Source organism: Cinclus cinclus, chromosome 2 (genome assembly GCF_963662255.1).
Source record: "Cinclus cinclus chromosome 2, bCinCin1.1, whole genome shotgun sequence".
Taxonomy (NCBI): domain Eukaryota; kingdom Metazoa; phylum Chordata; class Aves; order Passeriformes; family Cinclidae; genus Cinclus; species Cinclus cinclus.
In genome coordinates, this window is record NC_085047.1 from 13386663 (window position 1) to 13408914 (window position 22252).

General features: G+C 34.7%; 1 protein-coding gene across 1 annotated transcript in view; it reads left to right on the forward strand.

Moving 5' to 3' along the window:
* NCAM2 (neural cell adhesion molecule 2) overlaps positions 1–21992 on the forward strand; it is a 128905-nt gene extending 106913 nt beyond the window's left edge. The window contains exons 15-17 of the mRNA XM_062510789.1: positions 13859–14063; positions 16371–16490; positions 21186–21992. Coding sequence (XP_062366773.1) covers positions 13859–14063; positions 16371–16490; positions 21186–21297 — 437 coding nt within the window. The 3' untranslated portion in view covers positions 21298–21992. The remainder of the gene's footprint in view (positions 1–13858; positions 14064–16370; positions 16491–21185) is intronic.
* The last annotated feature ends 260 nt before the right edge of the window (positions 21993–22252 follow it).

The following is a 22252-nucleotide window of genomic DNA, read 5'->3' on the forward strand; positions in this document are numbered from 1 at the left end:
TCAAGGGGAAGCAAGAAACATGCTTCAGGTTAAGTACTTAAATAAATTGTTAGAAAACGAGACCAAACAGTTTGTGAATTTCACTGCTGTGGAGGACCACATTACTGCTATAGAGGCACACCTTTTGCACAGTTTTAGTACTGTATTATACAGATTTGGCCAGGGTGCTTCAGTGGTTGCCGTTCCATCTATGCTTTATCATAATTTGATGTTTCTGTTAGAGTAATGTCTTTCAAGTGACTGTCTTTGGCACAATCTAAATATTAATTTTTTTCTCTCTTTTTTCTTTCCCACTGTCACCTTTTTTTCCTTTGATACTTTCTTTTTCATACTGTCTCAACTTTTCCACTTTTTTTTTTCCTAAAATTTACTTTCTTTTCACACTCTTGATTTCCTATAACAATTCTTACACACACAGACAGATGCTGTGAAGCCACTAGACGTGAAAATGGAGGCCAGTCCCTGCAGCTGAATGCTGCTGTTTTCTCTGTCATTGTAGTCCTAAGTTTCTGGTGCATGTTTTTACACTGTTGATGATAAGGCAAGCAATGTGTATTCTTCCTATCTATCTTTTTTTTTTTTATTGGTGCGAAAATAAACACAGAACTTAAAAATTTTTGTATAGCTCTTCTAAAATTTCCATTCCTAGCAAAGATCCTAAATAGTGTAATTACTTCAGTATGTGTGTGCAAAATTCTTCATTGGGCATTTTGGAAGCCTTGGCAGTTTTGTGACAAATTCAACAGATGATGCTTGACAATCCAGTCTGACAGAACATGGAGAATCTGACTTACTGAATTTGATCAATGTGATTTGATTCTGTTTTCTCAACTAGATTTTGATAATAAGAAATCCATGCAGAGACCTTATCATTGTCAGCTGCATGGCTTTCCAGGTACACCACCAATTCATCTTTCAGGAGAGTATTTTCATTTTGTATTAATCCTTTGCAAAGGGTTGTCCTTGCACTGGTTCCTGACACAAGGCACTTAAAACTTTACGCTTAAAGAATAAAAACTGTTCAAGTCCAGGCTGGATGGAGGTCTGAGAAACCTGGTCTAGTGGAAGGATTTTAATGGATTTTAACAAGCATGTCTTCCCCAACTAATTATTTATGAATTGTTTTAGTTGGTATTTTTTCATTTCAAATACTTTTACTGTGCCTCTCCACTGCCATGCCTCAGCACATAAAATAGGTCCCTGCCCACAAAAGTCAATTCTTGTGACTGCAGAGGTGCCACGTTTCATTTCATGGCATCTGTTGGACTTGAAAGCTCCAGGGGTTCAATTCTGACCAAGAATAAAAATGAAAAAAGGATTTTTTTCCTGTTTTACATATTAAAAGCATGGCTTATGAGCTCTGCAACGGTGTATGCAAAACCTCAGGAAAAGATTTTATTTAATAAGAGCACATGTAGATATTTTATTGAATATAATTGATATTAAAATTTATGTAGTTGTCTAGGTTTATGGTTCATTTCTCTGTTCCATATAAAATAAGCCAAGAAAGCAATGCACTTTAAAGCTGAGGCAGAATTAAATATTTATTTTAAGACATTTCCCTTCAAATTGTTACTAAATATAACAAACATGATAAATTAACTGTGCATGTTGATTTTTTTCCTCCTTTATGCCTTTTGGGATCTAAAAAAAAATCTTACAAATTGGAAATCATTTGGTCAATTTTAAGTATCTGTATATCTTCATTTGGATAAGGGATTTTCTTATATCTAAGAAATATTGATTATGATGATTTTTGCCAGTTTTGAAATGCTTTTGAAGTCTTTACTTTAGGAAATCATTAATAAAACTACCCTTATCTAAACCAGCTAACAGTCATTTTAGAAAAATGAACTGCTTCACAAGTAAGATATCTTCAGATAGCAAGTGTGTAATTCTACAGACAAATTTATTGACAGAAATACCTTTTGAAATAATTTACATATTTAGTGTAATGAAGTATCTGGAATTGAGAAGATTGCTGTCTAAAAAACATTGGTTTCATTGTGATCTGCAGAAAAGCTCCCACTGTAAAGTCAAGCCACTAATCCATCCATGGCTCTTGCCACTATGTTCTGTCACTTTAAATTAATATAATGACATTACTTTGAAATTAATTACACTGATGAGTGCCTGACATAGTATGGTAAAGAAAGACATTTTCTCTTCTAATTTTGTAGGAGTTGAAACTTTGGGTTCTTATTTAGGGTCAGTCAGGTGAAAGCCCATTTTTCCATGCACAGTCAATGTGAATATATATATTGACTTTGTAATTTAGTTGTGTAGGTGTTCTTCCAGTATATACTATTCTGTTTTTATAATGATTAATTGCTTATTGAACCAAGAGACTTAACTAATGAAGGCTAGATAATATTTTTAATTAACTTTGTCATTTTAACTATATTACAGAGGATTTGGAATTACTAGCTACACATAAGTTACCAAAAACTTTCAGATCTGGGAACATGTTTTCAGTTGAGTATAACTCAGACAAGTGCTGTTGTTAATGCTATTGTTTTGTTTTGTTTTGTTTTGTTTTGTTTTGTTTTGTTTTGTTTTGTTTTGTTTAGTGTAAGCATCACCTTGGGCAGGAACTTTTGCAAGAAGTTTTATTTTTTTTCTCTGACCATTTCAAAAATCCAGATAATGAAATGTTGTTATCACTGTTGTCACTATTGCCTTCTGTGGCAACAAAACACATCAAAAAATGCAAGGAAATCTCTACTTACCATCCAAGAACCAATAATTGGCTAATATTTAGTGAGTAGTTGCTGTAGTAGATGCTAAGGGAGAAAGAAACCCACAGTACAAGCACACAGCAAACTGCTGCTGGGAGATCTTTCTCAGTCAGCAGGAGTTCAGTGGTGCACAAGCACTGGGACTCCCTTTTGGTCCAGGGAAGCAGCAAATTCTTTCTAGGGGCTCCTCGTTGCAGTCACATCCTTTTTGCAGTCAGATCCCTTTCTGATCCCACAGTAAGACAGGCACTTCATGCACATGAGGGAACAGAATCTACTCTTGTGGACACATAGTTGCTGTTCTGAATAGTAAAGAAAACCAAATTTCAGATCAAATCAAAACTAATGAACACTTGCCAGTGGATTAAAGAGTCTTGTTTAACACATTGTCTCATAAACTGAAAAATAACAGTGTCTTAAAAGGTTGTACACATGGTCTGATCCCAGTATTTCCTCATTTTGTAGCATTGTCCTAATTTTCTGTAATTTGAAAACTTAACACTAGTAGAACATTTAGTAGAAACTAAATGTTGTCTAACATGTTTTCACCTTCCATATACTTGTCAGTGTTCTTATTTTTTTTTTTTAAATAAAGAAAGACAGGACAGCACTTACAGGTATGCTGAAAAGCAGAAAAATGAAAATTCCCTTATCATTTTTCTACTCTGGTAAGATATTTGAAGAGCTCTTTACAAGCTATAAATTTATTATCTCAGCAAGTCATTCTAACATTGCAGATAAGTATATAAGAAGACAAGATAGGAATTAGGGCACAGAGATTGATCGACTGTGAACTCTCCAAACATACTGTGAAGGAGATAATGAAAAGCCTTGAGAAATTTTAGAAGCTAAATATACATTATGAATGGCAAGTTGGCTTTTATCCTCAGTGTCACAATGCCAGTGGGATAAAGAGACAAATTTGGATCACTTATCTTTTTTTTTTTTTTTTTTCCAACTGATAGTAGCTTTGGCTGGGAACTACATAAATTTGCTCAGCGAAGTGAGAGAAATTTTAGGTCTGCTCCAATTTAAATTATTCTGTGCTTTGCATTTTGAGGTTATCAAGTACTTTGAATGTGGTCCTTTTCTTTTGGCCTTCCTCTTCCCATCAAATTCCAAAGAAAATGAGTTAAGCCAATATTATGGGGATTATGTGACTGCAGAGCCAGGCAGTTCTGGGCAGTGACCCAAAACCTCTGTAATGAGAAAGAAAAAGTGGAAAACAATAATGTCCTTGGGTTTTCATATATCTCCTCAGATGAATACCTAATACAGCTTTGTTTGTAGTTTTTTCTATGAGTGTTTCATAATTGCATCTTAAAAACAATGAGAGTGAGATTATTTGACAGTGTTTTGTCCAATCTGTGGGCATATTCAGAAGATTTTGAAATCTTGGCTTCTTACAGACAAGAATGAGGAGAAAATGAGCAGAGACATTTTCAAATTAAATTATAATTCATAGGTATAGACTGAACAGCTTAAAATTGTAATTTAAACTCTATTAAAATGATAAATATGTCTTCACAAATTGAATTCAATATACTTTTGACATTAGTATTTAAATGCTAGATAAGTAAATTTGTTCCTTTAAATGTTGTAATTGTAAAAGGGATTGTAGGTCTTATGACTGACAGTGAAAAATGTTACAATTTTTTTAACATTGTCACATATTTTGAAATGCTAATATTAAACTGTCTGTAAAACTGAAGTCCTAAAATATTCTATGCTGAGCTTATGCCTTAAATCCAGATTGGTGGCACGGAAACTTAAAAAGGGTAATGATTATTCTGTGATATAGCAGTATATCTCTAAGGAGCAGTATTTTTAAAATGTTCTGATTTATGACCTTTAGAGTCTAATGCTGGTTTCTTTCCTAATAAGATTTTATTTGTTGTCTTTCTTCTTTCCAGAGTTTTGACAAGTTCCTAACATTTACAAATTGTACACAAATCAAAAGTATTTACATAATGCAACTTCAAATGCGGTTCTTTATTTACTGCTGTAGGGTTATTAGAATATAAATTGCTGTCTCTCTGAATAGGAAAAATATTACCCAGAAATAGACGTACATATTGCATACACTGGGAATAAAATATAACTTCTGAGTGGTTTTGTGAGATGTACAAAACATACTATTACCAAATAACAAAATAACATTCCATTTAAATTTTTTGTGAAAGTACAAAGCCAAGCACTGATGCAAAAGAAATTATATATATGCATATGTACAACATTTATTTAAAAGATAAACAGATATGGTGATCTAAATATACACGTGACTTTATGACCAATTTTCAGTCAGTTTTCAGGGTGTTACTCTCTTTCCATCACGGAGAACTACATAGGCACCACTCAAATATGTATGCAAATGAGAAATTAACTAATTAAGCCTGAAAAAAACACTTTTGTTTTTTTAAAAGACATAATGAAAATTTGTATACAATTTGTTTGTGCTAATAGTTTCAATTCTCTATCTATTGCCCAGTATGTTGATGATTACTTATTGCTCATTTTTTCAGGAATTTTAGGAGCTAAGGACATATAAAATATTGCTTTTATGATGCAAGTTGAATATTATCTAGAGAAATGTAGCTTCTGAGGTCTATAATGGCATCACTGAAATCTTTCCTACACTTAGGGCTCATTTATACTTATCACATTTACTTCATCCATTCATTTTCCTCAGGCATATAAGGAATGTTCAGTTCTCCATTGCTACGTATTTATCAGACATAATGTATAAATGATGGAAAGTCAACTTTTCCCTTTAATGTCAATGACATCTCATTATAAAGCTGATGGCATCAAATACCAAGTGTAGAGATCAACTGACTTTTCCCATTTAGAAACAGTAGCTGTATGTAAGCTGTACACTTGAGAGCTATGCTTAGATGTTTTACAACTAGAGCAAGAAACTGAGGTAGGAATATCCATTTTTGTTCATTTATTATAAGGTGTGAAGTCCCAAGAAGCTGTGGTAGCAATGCTTGCCACCATACTACCATTATGTTGTACGATATTCTTATTAACAGTTCTGTATATTTATCTTACATGTTTAACATTTTTATAGAGGCAATTTCCAGTGCATATTTTATTTACATAAAATTTTAATTTTAATGTATGTATTAAGTGCCCATATTAGAAGCAAAGCAAATTTTTCTCAGTGTATGTCTGCAACAGAATTACAAATGAAAATACATACAATGTACTAAAAACTAATTCTGTGAAAAATATTGGATGCACTGCAACATCTGTAAGTTTCTGTTTTCAAAAACTGTGTGAAAGGCAAGGGAAAAATCTGGATTTAAAGTAGCTAATTTTAATTTGTGAAACATTGGTTATTTTTATCTTGTTCATAATTCACTGCCATTTAGCTCCACTGATTTTTTCATGCATGCAGCACTTGTCATCTCTGCTTTTTCCCTGAGAAATGTGTGCATGGTGTAACTGTGATGTCCCTCAGCACCTTTCCAAACACAATGTCAAGAAATGTATGTAACTTTGTGTGTCTTTCATCTGTTGTTCAAAGTTCATTTTAGTTCATGCAACTTCTGTCTTCATTTTTTGTAATAAAGAAAACTGACTTAAAGCATTTCTATCTGTATTTTCTTTATTGCTGACAAAAGCTCTTTTTTTTTCTTGTACTATCTACATGATGTATTTTACATCTGAAGAGATATTTTAGCATTGTATCTGTATCTTTTCTAGTGTTTTATCAAATAGTGAATATTTAAAAAAAACCAAAGAAACAAATCAAAACCCAGAAACCAAACCGAATAAACGAACAATACAAATCTAAAAAAAAAAAAAAACAAAAAAAAAAAAAACAAAAAAACAAAATACAAAAACAACAAAGGAAAAAACCACTCCACCACAAGCATCAAAGTCATTAAAATTCGAATTTGTGAATTTTAAGTTTGGTTCATGTTAGGTGGCTGCTGTGCTACTGCACTAGTGAAGGAAGTATGTGCAATGTCTGTATAAATATGCAGCCTGATCCATTCTGATTTAATCTGCCTGATTGAAGTTGTATCCCCAAAGACAGATGTTTTAATACTGGTAAAAGTTATACCCTACTAAGCAGGGCTGTTCTGGAAATTGCAATAGAAGCAGTCAAACCTTTTAAAGTAAAAACATGCACCATACACTGGCAGCCCTTATAATATTAAACTGCTCCTTTTGTGTCTAATGCTATAAAATAATTATATATTTAAAATATTATTCCAAGTATTGCTTCTAAAAACTGTTGTGTTTGAATTTACATACATCTTAAAGAGAACACTGTCAAACCTGAAATATTTTCTCAATTTCAATATGATCCCAAGATGGTTTGACTCTTTTTCAGATCTCCTGGCTACAACACTCTGCTTAGAGTTGTCATCCACTATAAAAATGCAAAAATTTCTCATGTCTCTATAGTATGTGCACAGCATGATTTTGAATTATCCTAAATGAAGCAATTAAAATAATTTATCCTTTTATGTAATAGCAGTACTGAAACCACACATAAGTGTATGTTCACAATGCTCACATCAATCTTAATCTGTAGAGGTTCTAATAAACTCCTCCAAGAGATGTGTTCAGTAAATCTGCTGTCAGTTTGAGTGGAGGAAACTGGGACACAGAAACTTACTTTCCCAAGTCTCGTGAAAACCAAAACGTGGGTGCAGTGCTGATGCTGTGAACCCACAGTGCAGCCTTTGCCTCTCAAGGTACAGGAGGACTGGGATGGGTCTGGGACTGTCTGCATTGTTCTGGGACTTCCCATGGAAGGAGACCATGCTAAAAAAATACCCTTTACTATGATGACTGTGTCAATACAAGGTAAAAAAATAGCTGTAGCTGTAACTGTCTAACTCTTTAAGCATATTAGAAATGCTCCTGAAGACTTCTAAGGGAGAGTTTGATTGTGCAAAGAATCTCTTTTTAAAAACTTTCCTTAAAAAATAGTAAATGACAACCCCAGAGAAAATTTTCACAACACAGCATGCTTTTTCTATTAAAGAAAGGGTTTTTTCTATCCTTTCCCTTGTTATCTCTCAATGGCCATGGACAAGACACTGTTGCCAGAAACACTCAAGCTGCTATTTACATTACATTAATTTTATTTAGGTATTGCATTTATGTCTATTAAGACATGTTCCTAGGAAAAAATGTTGTAAAGGGCCATTAGAGTAAATGAGAACTCAAGTCCTGTTTACTCAGTATCCGGAGGTAGTCATAATGCAAGATATTTTCCTGTAAAATTTAAAGGCAAAAATCCATTTCAGAAAACTTGTTGGCAAGAGGATCTCAACCATAATGAAGAAAAACTCCTTCACTTAGACAAGGATCAGAAAAGTACATCCTTTCAGGCACACTTATTTCAGTAGCTCACATCTGTATAACTGATAGTCCCGGTGGCACCACAGGCTCCCACGGCTCGCTCTGGCTCAGACTTCATCAGAGATGAGAGACAATGAAGATCTGTCACTTATGAATAGAGGAAAGTTAGAGGAAACCAGTAGTACTGTCCCCTTATTTTTCTAAGTTGTGTGTCAAGTGTATCTGTCAGAACACATTACTCAGTCATGCAGTGCAGAGCACACGTCCATGTCTTTGTCCACTGCCCTTCAGCAGTATCTGTCCTAGCACAGAGTTATAGGAAAAACCACCGAGGAAGAAAAATAATTACAATTAATGTCGATTATCGCCTTCTTAGCATCTTTTTGTATTAAGGAATGAGATAGAAAAGAATGCTCCTTACTGTCATGCTCTCTTTTGCATCAAACAGTCCCCCAGTAAATGTTGCATAGAATCCTAATGATTCCTTTCAAGCTGATGTTGCAAATGTAGTGATATGTTTATTTCATTTGAAGGAAGATTTGATGCTTCTGGGCACTTACCTGGCTCAAAAGACAAGTTTTATTGATGCAAATTGCTAAAGGCATGTCAAACAGCTCTGGATGTGGCAGCCAAAGTATTGGAGCCTTTTTGGGTAAGGAGGAGGGATCACTGGTTCTTGCCTTCTTTTGGTCATGTCCTGCCACTGTTTTACTGTTAACTGCTGGAAAATTTTATAGAGCTGTTTATTTTTTTGGTACTGCGTTATGATTGTTTTGATGCTCATCAATGGGTACAAAATTTTAAGACCTATATTTTCTGTCTTTTTAGAGGTTTTGAATAAATGTGTGCATTTTGTAAGACTTTGAGTCTAGGAAAAGTTCCAGATCAGATATAAAATCAAAGACAATATTCAGAGGCAGTGCAGAAATAACCGTCATGTCTGGGTACATTTTTAAGGGTCAATACAAACGTGTAATTCAACTTGATAAGCAAGAATGTTTTTTTTTCTTGCCATGACCCAGTGCAGTATTTCAATTTCACCCTCTAGTTAGTTTCATGTTTTTACTTTGGATTGAGAGCAGTTTACTTTATCTTCTGACTGTCTTGAAAGAAAGGTGAAATATGTATCATAACTCTGCGTCACACATATGTAGCAGCCAGGTGTTACCCCATAAGCTAGGAAAGTAAAGTATTTTTTAGCTTTTTTATTTTTTTTCCCCCATAAAACTCTGATTACTGTAAAAGGGAGATTTGGGTAATCATCTATCTCATTAACTTCAATCCATGCCTGGTAAGAAGGAGGGAAGGGAATAATGAACAAGAAGTCGTTAACTTCCTTTTTTCTCCCAACAAAATTTAGTATAACCAAAGGTATGGAAGTAGTGTCTGGGCATCACCTTATCCAACCCCACATCTCACACAGGGTACTTGTTACAAACCTTGCAATTACTATTTTATTGTAGCAGTAATTCTGAAGTACACAGAGAAATTCTGTCCCCTCAAAGGACATTAGGTTCATGTAACATCAGCCCAAATATATTGATGTTGCGTGTCTTATTCCTGTGCAGAAGCAAAAGCTTTTTTTTGCCATGTGTGAAGCATTCCTGTACACTGGCACAGGGTGCCCAGGAAAGCTCTGGATGCCCCAGCACTGAAGTGTTCAAGGCCAGGTTGGATGGGGCTTGGGGCAGCCTGGTCTAGCAGGAGCTGTCCCTGCCCATGGCAGGGGAGTTGGAATGAGATGAGCTTTAAGGTTCTTTCCAACCCAAACCATTATTTGATTCTCTACACAGGTGTAGATGAAGATTCTCCCTTTTGACCTGCTTCCCTTAGAGTATCTGGTGCAGAACCCTTACAGGAATTTAGTCTGAACTTATATTTGAGAGTCCTGAAAAATTGTCTTCTCTCTTAGTTTTTTTCACTGGAAAATTCTGTTACACTTGCCAGTGCTCTTCATTCCTCTTTTGCACCAAATAATGATTCCTGCAAAAATGTTAAATTATCTCATTAGAAATCATTAGAAACATTATTTATTCAATAAGTAAGAACTGGAAAATTGCCAAAAAAATTTAATTACATTTGTAGAAACTTGCTTTGGGCTTTTTGGGTTTTTTTAATTTACTTTTTACGTTTCTGGAAGTTTTTAAATTTTATTTCCATAAGTATTCATTGATAAGCACTTATTTGAAGAAGTGGATGAAAAAAGTGTATTTAAAGTTGTCAGTTTCCTTCATCGTCATAGCTATATATTATTAATGCCACATTCTGTATAACAAAAACATATCCTTTTAAATTTAGCATATTTTGTACAAATTCCAATCAAAAATAATTCAGAACTTTTTTCTCTTTTTTTTTTTGTTTTGTTTTGTTTTGTTTTGTTTTGTTTTTAAACAAGAAGCATTTTAAAAGTTAGACAACTAAGTCAGGTATAAACTAAACATTCCCAAAAAAATTTCTAAGAACTGATTCTTCCACATTACATTGAATTTTTATGATTTATAATTTTTGTTTTCAACTAGGAAAATAAAAAGGTATATAATGTATAAATATATTTTTATTTTAGAGCACAAAATATAGCTACTATTTTGAGTTTCTTTGGTGCATACTGGGAAACTGTAAAAAACCCCAAATATTTAAAATAGCTTCTGTAATAGAGCTATAATAAGAAGAACAATAACAATACCAATAATAATAGTTTAATTTAATTCAAGGCAACACTCTGATAACAAAATTGTTTTTCAAAGTTGGTGGGAATGCTGTTTGTAGAGTGACATTAATATTTCATCCAGTCACAGAATTAAAACTTTTGTTGGTGTCATAACATAGAAAGAAAAAAAAAACACACTGTTTTGAAATTATATATATATTAGGATATGATTTTTGAAATCAGTGAGGAGAGGCCTTAATCTGCTTTAATAGTTATTGGGATTAGTTTTTTTAGCTTTGGAGGGAGAAGTTAGGCAAGTACAAAATCAAAGAAATTTAAGAAAGAACAGAATTAAGCCACGGATGAACTTCAGAAAAACAATTGTATATGTTTTCATTAAGATTAAAGATAAACCATAACACAGATTTATAGAACAAGGCAGTCCAGTTTCTATCTGTTTTCAGAAGAGGTACATGAAATCCTCAGGCAGGGGAGAAGGCTGATTACAGCCATGCTCCTCACCCCACCACTGGATTTGGCCACGTTCCTGTCAGAAATGTTGGAAAAGTGTTGACAATTTTAAGAAATCAGACTTACAAAACAGGAACCAGCAAGAACAAAAGGAAGTGGGAAAAAAAATTACTTGGTGCTGGTAGAACAGTAGTAAGGATGGGGAGTGCTGGATATAAGGAAATCATCAGCTGTGAAGAGATGGAGAAATATGCAGCAGTCAAATACTTGTGTCTCAGATGTCTCACCCATACGAAGAGAATTAAAAATGAAAAACAGAGTGTCCCATGCAACCATGGCAAATATACAAAGAGCAATATTGCAACTGTGAACATTTCCTTCGCTTGCCAGTGAAGATACTGTGTAGACATTTCTGTCACTGAGTCACTTAGAATGGGAACCTTGCCATTTCACAATGCTCCAAGGACACCGAAATTGCTGTTCACAGTGGAAGATGTATCTCTTCCTAGTAAAAACTTCTTTACACCGCATTAAGAAAAAAAATTCTAAAACTAAACCAGAAAAAAAACCCCTGAATTTCTTTCAAAATTTGGGTTAAATTACCCTAATTCTTCGCATTCTATTTGGTGGTTGAGAAGGTACAGAGATTCAATGTGTTAGGTCTCTAAAGCTGACTATAGAATTTACTGGTATTATAACAATTGAAATATATGAGCCTTTTAATAAACTGGAATTAAGTATCTACTTATATCTTCCTGACAATTCATACTGGTAAACAAAAATTACTGAAGGTTACAAAGGAATTCTCCAAATATGTGGGTGGATATAGGGACAAAGTAAGTTTTGGAAGATGTATCAGAAAGTATAATAAATATTTAAGTAGGAATACTGTTGTTTAAAAGAGGGAAAAAAACAAATTGATTTAAAACATCAACTTCCGACATTGCTGATGGGGCAAGGCATAGATGATACATCATTTCATTGCTGCACCATTATTTTTTGCAATTTATGTCATGGTTTTTAAATCTTTCTGAACAAAGGAAAATAACTTTGAAATACAATCTGTCTGTTTTTCTGCTTACCCGTCCATGTAAATATATACATTGAATTCTAACGTGATGTGTAAAAACATTGTGAGGATCATTTCTATAATAAAATGACCTATACAATAGACAATTAAGTCAATTGCTTCAGTAAATCGTTCCTTTTCTTTTGAAAAGAAAGTTTTTACTTTTCCATTTTAGAGTTCTAAACAAAGGTGAGATAAAGAATATGTATTTATTGACTTAGAATAACTTTCAGATTACATTTAAAGTGGTAAAGATATTATCATTAAAATTATTTAAGCATAAATATGCTGAATATTGCTGAAAAATATTGCTGAAAAATATTGCTGAAAACAATCTATAGTGTTTAGGGGATTTAGAAGAGAAAGAAGACCAAGATTATATTAGTAACCCAATTAAAATATTTCCATTATGATACATTATGTCATGGTTTGGTGTCTGTTACAACAGGATTCAAGTAATCTCTGGCCAGAATAATCTTGTTCTTATTTTGGCAACAGGCAGAGCAGTAGAGGGAAATGTCCCCGTGAGTGGAGCTGACTCAGGCATCACTGCAGGGCACGGAGGTGCCAGGGAAGCAATGCTGGTGTGCAAGACCCGTGGGCAAACACACCCAGTTCTACTCCCCTGGGGTTTACTCAGCATAGTCTCACAGCAGGAAATTGTCACCGGCCAATTTCTGAGCTAGTTTGGCATCTTCTTGAATTAGCTGGGTGCATGAGCCTTTACTGAGATGCCTTTTTTCCCCCTAGATAATGATCAGATAAAAGTCCTCTTCTCTACAAGCCTCATCTGAGTCCACAGACTCCTGAGAATCACACTATCCAAAAGTAGCATTGCTGTCATGGGAATATAAACCAAGGCAAAACATTAAAATATTTTTTCTTGAGATTTGTAATGAAGAAAAATTAGCTAAAGATCAGCTGTTATAAACCAAACACAGAAAACTAGATCAGGTGTGAAATATGTTGATTTTGAAGTATATGATTGCATTTTCAAGGTACAAGACTAAGCAAGATGAGGTCCTAACCCTAAAATCATTTGGTGATTTGCATATTTTTCCCTGTATTAAAATATTTAAGACTAAGTGTGTATAATTGTTTGCAGATTACATAGCTTGAATTAAGTTATTTTCCACTCTAATTCAGAAATTTACAAGAATAAATACTGGTTTGTCAGTCTGTTAAACCATTCAGTGATTCTGATTAGCACCACTGCTAATTAATTATACTTGAAATGTAGAAAAGACAATTTAAATCAATGTTCATGCTGAACATTGAAAATGTTTTCCTTAGGCTGCTTATTGATACTCTTAGTCATGCATATTATTTTCTATTTAATAATGCCACCTATTTTCTGTGAACTTACTGGAATTTTGGCAATGGGAAAACAATTTGCAGAAGAAGTGGGGGTGGGGGGGGGGGGAGGGGGGGGTTGAGTTGTGATTTTAATCAGGTACAATATTTCCTTAACCCTCAGGACTGTTTATTTCCAATAATTTCTGAATGGTTCATGCCTAAGCATTCTTTACTCTCCTGACCAACAGCTTAGAAAATTATATTTTAGGATTAATGTTATTAATAAGTCTTACTTTTCTTTCCTTGAAGACACTCTTTTTAATGGTCTGGGACTTGGTGCTGTCATTGGCCTGGGAGTGGCAGCCCTTTTGTTAATCCTGGTTGTGACTGATGTTAGCTGCTTCTTTGTACGACAATGTGGATTGCTCATGTGCATCACCAGGAGGATCTGTGGCAAAAAGAGTGGTTCAAGCGGAAAAAGTAAAGAACTGGAAGAAGGAAAAGCTGCTTACTTGTGAGTATTAATCATGTGTGTTGAAAACATCCTTAAAATAAAAAGTTGTCTGTCCGACTTATGTTAACTTTATGGCCATTTTGTGGTGTCTCAAAGGGAATTAATAAAATGCTTCTATTACTTGGAAAAGTGTTGCTCTGAAGTGTGTAGAGTTGTTTATTGCCTTTAAAAGAAAAGTGGAGACACAAAAAAGGAATATACTGTAGTTCAGTTTAGGATGACCCCTTTGTCCAGCTTGACACAAAGGAAATCAATTGTAATTCAGTCCTAGTTACAGACACAGATTTCGTTCATGAGAACAAGGTAATGGATCATTCTAACTCCATTTTTCCAAATCCATCTTTGAGCTGCTAACACCCAAAAGCTCAGCCTGTGGCTGTGACAGTGCCAGTAAATCCAGGAGTGAAGGACATGGTATTATAGAAAATCTGTGAGAGAGTTTTTCTTCTTAGGTATAGCACTTGATGGAAAATCTTGATTCTTGTCTGTAGACTTTAGGAATGAAAAGTCTTGTTGATAGTTTTTTTAAATAGGAGTGCTGACTTGGATGTGGGTGAAATGGTGGTGAGTGATTGTTTTTCATAGCAACAGTCAATGTTTGCTAAACATGAATGGGAAATAAACAATACTGATTCTCACAAATGCTTTTCTGTAGTGGCTACTCCATCACACAAATATCTATGAACTGATCATTGATGTGAAAATACAGTCTCTTAAATTATTAGAGTGGATAGTGAGCTCTCTGGTAAAACAGTTCAAGTACTGATAACATAAAATAATCACACTTTAGAGATGAGACATTTACTGAGTGTTCCATAGGTAAATTGGAAAGAAGATTACTTATGGTCCTTCATTTTAAACATTTCCCTTTTTTCACTAGAAAAAAAAATCAAAATTTCCTCATCCTGTTCATCTGGTAGGCAACCTACACGTGCACTGTAATATTTGTGAGAATGTTGTCTGAGTCTGGTTTAAATAACATTTGCTATGTTCTTCTCCCAATAGTCAGGCCTTACAGTTCATTGTCCTTCAGCTTCCTAGATCCCATCCATCTTCAGATGGATGTAGAGCACAGTAGATCTTGCAGCCCCCATTATTCATAGCTGAGCAGGGGTCTCCATTGCCAGTAGAGGAGGTGTAAGTGTCTTTCTGGGGTTTAATTCTGGCTATTTGGTTTCAGGCTGCATCTTTCTTAGGTAATTTGAGTACACATCTTGGTTGGGTTCTTCTTAAAAGTGGTGCCATTTCTGAAACAACTCCATAGATCAAAACCAGCTGTGAGAGAACACAAGATTATTTATATCAAATAATGTTTCTAAATAGAAGCAATGACATAAAATAGCCGTTTCTTAATTCTCCAGGTCTGACAGCGAGAGACTAGCAGTGTGTTTTCCATTGTGTAATGCCAGCTTGTCCAGATCAATAGAATCCAGATGTGAAGCTTCTGGCACTGACTCAGCTGTCCTTTCCTATTGGGCACAGCACTTCAGTTTATGATTTAGTTAGTTTCCCATTCAAGGAGTGACCAACTACAAATTGGTACCTCCCTGACCCTCCTGAACGGGAAGACCTTAGGGAGATAAAGTTGAAAGCAGTTTATACCTTGTTACCATGCCCTTATAACCAAATGCCATTCCATGCTGTCCCAAAACCCGCTGCCATTGATGCATTATGACAATACTCACTGCTCCATCTGCCTTATAATTCATTGTCTAATTAGCACATTATTTATGCCTTTATTTACTTGTGAGAGGCTAGCTAGTTATTACTAAAATGAGGTAAATCTGATGTAGAAACAGTTTTTTCTACCAGCAAAAGCAGAAAGGCTTAGATTTTTGCCACTCAGGGGCTCTTTGCATTAATGGCAGCTGAGGTTGTCACAATCTCGAGATAAAAGCACATTTTTGTGGTGTATATACTCACATAATGGCTGGCCCTTTAACACTGCCAGAAAAGTTCAAGTATATAGGCATCAAGTCCTATCATTATTATACTAGGTTAGGGAAGTTTACATCTATTTCCATGAAGAAGCTGTCACCTTATTATTAGTCATAAACAAAATGCTCTTTTGAGCTGCTAATTCATAATGTTTACAGAGTTAGGGAAGTAACCATGGATACAGGATGCTTTGAAGACTTCAAGGAATTTGGAACATGCTGTTAAATGTGTCTTGGTGGTGTTAGTCACTGATAATTAGTTCTGCCTTTTCTTTGCCAACTTTTGAGAAAAGGGATCTTAGTCATTTGTTATGTGCAATGTATGTAGTAAATGTGATGATAAGAGACTAAAACTCTTAATAATTTTTAGGAAAGATGGATCAAAAGAGCCAATAGTGGAAATGAGAACAGAAGATGAAAGAATTACCAACCATGAAGATGGGAGCCCAGTAAATGAGCCAAATGAGACAACTCCCCTCACAGAGCCAGAGTAAGTTGCCTGATATTCCCTGGAGTTTCACAGGAGCCAATCTTGGCTGTGTGGACAGACTAGACATCCCACAGGACGGTGAGGGATTTGCACAGCATCATGAGTGGTCTGCTGTGGCAGTGCAGTGTGTGAGTGCAGGGTTTGTTTGATTAGTTTGGTTTTTATAATAATCATTCTAAATCATGGCACTTCACCAACACTGCCTGAGCACAGCAGTACAAGGATTTTTGAATTTGGTTGCACCTGATCTTTACCATCTACCCAGCAATTTTTAACTACCCTGTGGGAACAATCTCCTAACTCTCGTGAATGACCTTAAATTGAGTCTCATGCACATCTTCACGTGCATCCTGAAGATGGGGCACAGAGATACTGTGCTCCAGAAACCCAGCTCCTCACTGGAGTGGCCCCTTTCTACTTTCATACATTTAGCTGTGAACTTAGTTCAGTATTTAAGTCCACGTAGTGTAATTAGATTGATTGTGCTGTAGGGCAGCCTCTGCTCTGTTTCCTCATCCCCCCTTCGTGTGCCTGCAACCTTCTCTCAGAACAGAAACCACAGCAGTTTGCAGCCATGCTCGCAGGCTGTAGCTGCCTTCTGAATAATGGGACCAGCCTTGTGCGCAGGGATGGAATTAATGAAGAAATCTCTAAGCTTTCTTAACTTTGAGCCCAACACTTTCCATGTGTTGAGAAAATATCCTACCTCATGACGTCTTCAAGGTATCAAGACTATGAAGATGATGACCGAGTAAATATAGAAATTCACCTGTTGGTAATTTGATGAATTCATAGTTGTTCTTTAAAATGAGAGGGTGTTCTTACAAAAAGGTATTTTTCACTCCTGAAAATGCAAAGAAAATTCTTTTTTTTTGCCATTATGTAAAACTGTAAGATCCAGAATCTTTAATTTAAAAAAGATTTAAGAGAGATTTTTAAAGAGATTTAAAAGATTGCTACCAGCTGCCATTTTTATTTATAGAAACGGGGAGTTAAGTAGCTGCACATTAAGCTGTATAATTCTTTGAAGAAGCCATGCACAAAGAGTTTGAACTTGTGTTAATGAAATAATTATGCAATCTGTTGAGTGACTACTGATATCTTCATATTAGAATTTATAATCAGGGGCACAGTGGAGAGCCCACAGTTGTGTAAAGAGTCAGGGGAATGTAGTTGTAAACATTGCACAGGTCCAGCAAGCCTTAGATATGTTAGTGGGGAAAGCACCAGGTCCATGTTTGTTCATGATTCGAGACTCTTTTTAGCACTAGAGCTTGCAAGTGATGTATCTTGCAGGAAGTGTGATACCAGGAAAGGTCCAGTTCACCTCTTTCTGCTTATCACAATCATTAGATCAGCTGACAGGAGTGAAACATGAGAAAGTTAATATCGAAGATATTCTATTATCTTAGGGGAGGGGGGAAAGAATCAGTCCCCACTGTCACGAGGGGGAAAAATAAAGGAAAAAAACACCAATAAAAACCCCTGAAAAACTAACTCACAGAATCAACTGATAAGGATTTGATGGGCATTATGTTCTTGGAAAAATAGGACTGATAAGAGATAATAATGGTGAGTTTCCTTCTTGGTGGTTTCTTCCTTCATAACCAATGGCAAAAGATGTCAGCAGTCCAAGGCATAGCTGTACTGAAGTCAGCAAAAGATTTTGGACAGTGTCACTTGAGAAGCTAAAGATTAAAAGAGAAGACGCACACTGGTACCAGGGGACTATGGAAAGATCTTTGACTCAGACACAGCTCATACCCAGTGAAACAGAGAAGCAATGCAAAACAGGAGTAGATGCACAAAGGAAAAATGCAGTAGAGTAGAAGTCAGTCTCTCAGTAGGAATAACACAAAAATACATTGTCAACAACAGCCTGAAAGACACCTGCTGGGCAGGGTGAGGATTACCAGCAGCAATCTTGGAGGAGAGAGCTTAGCTTGAAGGAAAGAAAATTTCAAGGACATTTCAGGCAGGCAGTGAAACAAGGTGGGATTCATTATGACTAATACTGGCTGTCTTAAAGGTATACAAGATAAGCCTTGAGGTTAAATTAGGTGAAATATTTTTAACAATTAATTTAATTATGTTGAATAATAGCAAATTACACTCAGAACTTCAATGCAATTTGAGAAGTTGTGGGAACTAATTAGTAAAGAGATTACTTCATCTTGCAACAATATTCTTTATTATATTGTTCAGTATGTTATTTGGCAAACTATTTTTTACCTTATCTCAGACGGTCCTTGTCAAAGCCATGTTTGGAATCCACGTATGACAGATTAGCTCGAAGCATTTTGCCTGCAAGTCAACAAGTTTTAATCATGCTGGCAGGAAATCAGTTTAAGCTGTGCATTTCATATCACACTTTTGTAATATGATTAAAACACCACCTGCAGAGCAGTACAATAATTATATTCTGACAGTAATGTGTTTTAGTACTGGTTGAGTTTTTCTTAGTATGGCTGCAGCTGGGTGAATTCCAGTATCAAAATGGCTAGGAGTCATTTTTCTACAAAATAAGAAAGTAAATATTTTAGTTTTGGATGGGTATTAGCAGACTATTGATCTTAGGCCACATGCAGTGCTAGAGGAAGTCAATATTGTTAATGATTGATAGCAACCAACATCTGATTAAAGTAAAAGAACTTTTTGTTGGGTGCTTGTTGGATTATTTAAAAAAATATTTTTACTATAAAATGAATAAACTTTTGAAAGGATTTGCCTGCCGAGCTGAAAAATAAAAAAAAATTTCTAATAGATGTAGCTAAAGAGAAATTCAGTGTAGAAAACTGGAATAATTAGAACACTTAAACTTGAATTATTTAATTGAAAGAGGAAAAATATTGAATCTATTAATAGAGATTAAATATCTATTTAAAACAAATGGAAAAATATTATGATATAAAAAAAATGTTGTCATAGGGAAGAAGAACAATGTCTAATGATAACTGCACTCAAGAATGGTGCGTGGACTGTGATGACGAAGGTTTTGATGCGTAAATTTTTTTGCTGTGTGTAGCTTTTGTTGAGTGGTTCTCTGTTTTCATGTAAAGCAAGGCTAATTTTATCTCACTGCTTGAGTGAACATGGATTTCAATGATGTCTGGTATCCTTCAACAGGGTTCCAACAGATCTTCCTAATTCAAATATTTTTTAACATGGTCTTAATCCACTTAAACCAATTTATTTAAATTTCCTCAATCTGTCAGTTCCCCTGTTTTGACTTTGACTGAATATTTCCTTCTTTCCAGCACCATCTTTTGAGAAATCACTCTGCTTTTCTTAAAATTATATTAAAATAGGTTTTGGGCTTTTTTTTAGCACTTGTATTAGTGCTTTGCCTAATCAGAGCTTTGACACACATGCCTGCTTACCAAAAATGTATGTCATGAGCTGCTCTTCATCTGCCCCTGTGTTTTACCTTCTGTTAAAAATAGATATATGTTGATTCTGTTGTTTCCATTCTTTCAGGCATCTTGCTGTGGGCTGAAATCTGTTTCCTTTGGGTGTGCCATGAGAAACAGGCAATTAGTAGATACCTCCCTTTGTGCTGAGAGCCAGACATCTGATGATATATTATCCCATGTATTTTGCTGTAGTAGAACAAGTTAATCTTTGATTTCCCTCGCATGCTGTGCTCATTGTTTAACCTTTGGATAAACAACATCTTTCTTAGTTCATTTCTGACTACTTAAATTTTATATGACTGGGAATTCAGGTATTGTTTTGTTTTATTTGCTGTTATTAAACACTGTCTTGCAATAAGACATTCCTAAGAGATTCCTCGGACAAGTTTTTAACGGTGTGTTGCATTTTGGGACATCAAAGAAATCAAAGCAGAAATTTCCTGAAACATTTAACAGCTATTATGAATAAAAAAGGCATACACATGCTATTCCCTAGTTAAAAACCAGAGAGCAAGCCCAAACTGGAATCAAGATTAAGAGCTATTATGCCCAGGAGGCATTATTACAGGAACATCTCAGTAAACCATACATCTTTTTGACAGCTATATTTTTCGACAGCTAATTACTGGCAGAAGGGAATCAATGATTTTCAAGGCCTTTTTCAATGGGATCACATTCAAGAGGGTGGGGACTTTTTTTGCCAAATCTTCATAGTTTTTACTAAGTCTTAGAAGACCTGTAAGTTATTAATGAAGCTATATTGTATGATCCATGGAAATTAAACTGTAGAATTTTTTAGTAATAACTTCCATTATCTCCTTACACTATAAGAAATTCTTTACAAATGTCTTGGCATAATCTCCAATAATAGCTGTGTTGTTTTATATGCAATTGAATTTACATTTAGAATTGACATTAAAAATAGTTTAATTGAGATTTCAAAGTGACTGTAAGTGTTTCACATTATTCTAGGCATCAAATACCTCTATACTGTCTGGGGTCAAGTAATTTGATTTTTTTTTCTTTTGTCTTATTGGAGAACTGCATTTTGAAAAGCAATGTTCTTATAATATGATTTTTATGGCTTTATAGAAATTGAAGGAGTTAATATGAATCAGTTTAAAAGCAAAGAACCTCAGTGTTCATAATAAAATAACTACACATTATTTTTAAGAAACTATTGTTCTACACTATGACCTATATAGACAATACATATGTTACAGACTTAAATTACAGATTGTTTTGTTTTTGTGTCACCATGATTCCTCTTTTTCTCTGATAGGAAGCTGCCACTAAAGGAGGAAAATGGCAAAGAAGCTTTAAATCCAGAAACCATAGAAATCAAAGTTGGTAATGACATCATCCAGTCAAAAGAAGATGATAGCAAAGCATAATAAGATAAACTACAGCTGTCTGGATAATGCATTTGGATTGAAGTAATCCTGTGACCAAAACTTTACAGCTGACCTTAATTTCTTGGGATACTTAAGCTTGGAATAGTTAGTACACGTGTACATACAATGAAACAGTTCCTGTCTACAGTTCTTTTCTATATTTTTTTTTTTTGTTGTTAATGGTTTTCGTAAGTAGTTTTTCTGACACCAAGTCCCATGATATAAATTTGAAAAATCTGCAGGATTAGAACTGTAATTTATTATATGACAAAGTGTATCTATTTAGAAGAAAAATTCCAAACAACCATAAACAACACATTAGGCCTCTCCAGATCTTACAGTGGAAGCTACATAAATGAAATGCCATATGCTAATGTATGTATTTCCATTAATAACAAAATGAAAATTTAGGTTGCCTTTAAAAAAAAAAAACGAGTAACTAAATCAGTCTTGGTATAGTGTTTAAGACCTTAGCTCTGGCTTACACTCAGTAGTCATTCCAGCTGTGATTATCACTTGAAGCATTAGAAAAAAAACCACAAACTTTTCAATACAGAGCCAGGTCCCACTGCAGTTTCTCCTGGGTTCTTCAGTTAAAAAAAACAAACAACCAACCAAACAAAAAAAATGGTATTCACAATATACAAACTCAAATAAATTTGGCTAAATATTTCACAACCGTCTATTGGCCTCATCCTAACTACATGAGTGACTCTGAAAGGCTCTAGGACTTTCAGTGCTTCAGGTTTATGTATGAAAGTTTTGAAAGTTATATGTGAACTAAAATGCAGCCAAGGTGAAAAAGAAATCAGTTTTTTAATCATAATCTTCACCTTAAATGAAAACTTACAATATTTGTACCAACATATTTTTACATACAGGGTGTTTATTTTCATCTTAGCTCAAACCATTTAGCTAAGGGATAAAATTGTGATTTAGTGAAGTAAATACATTT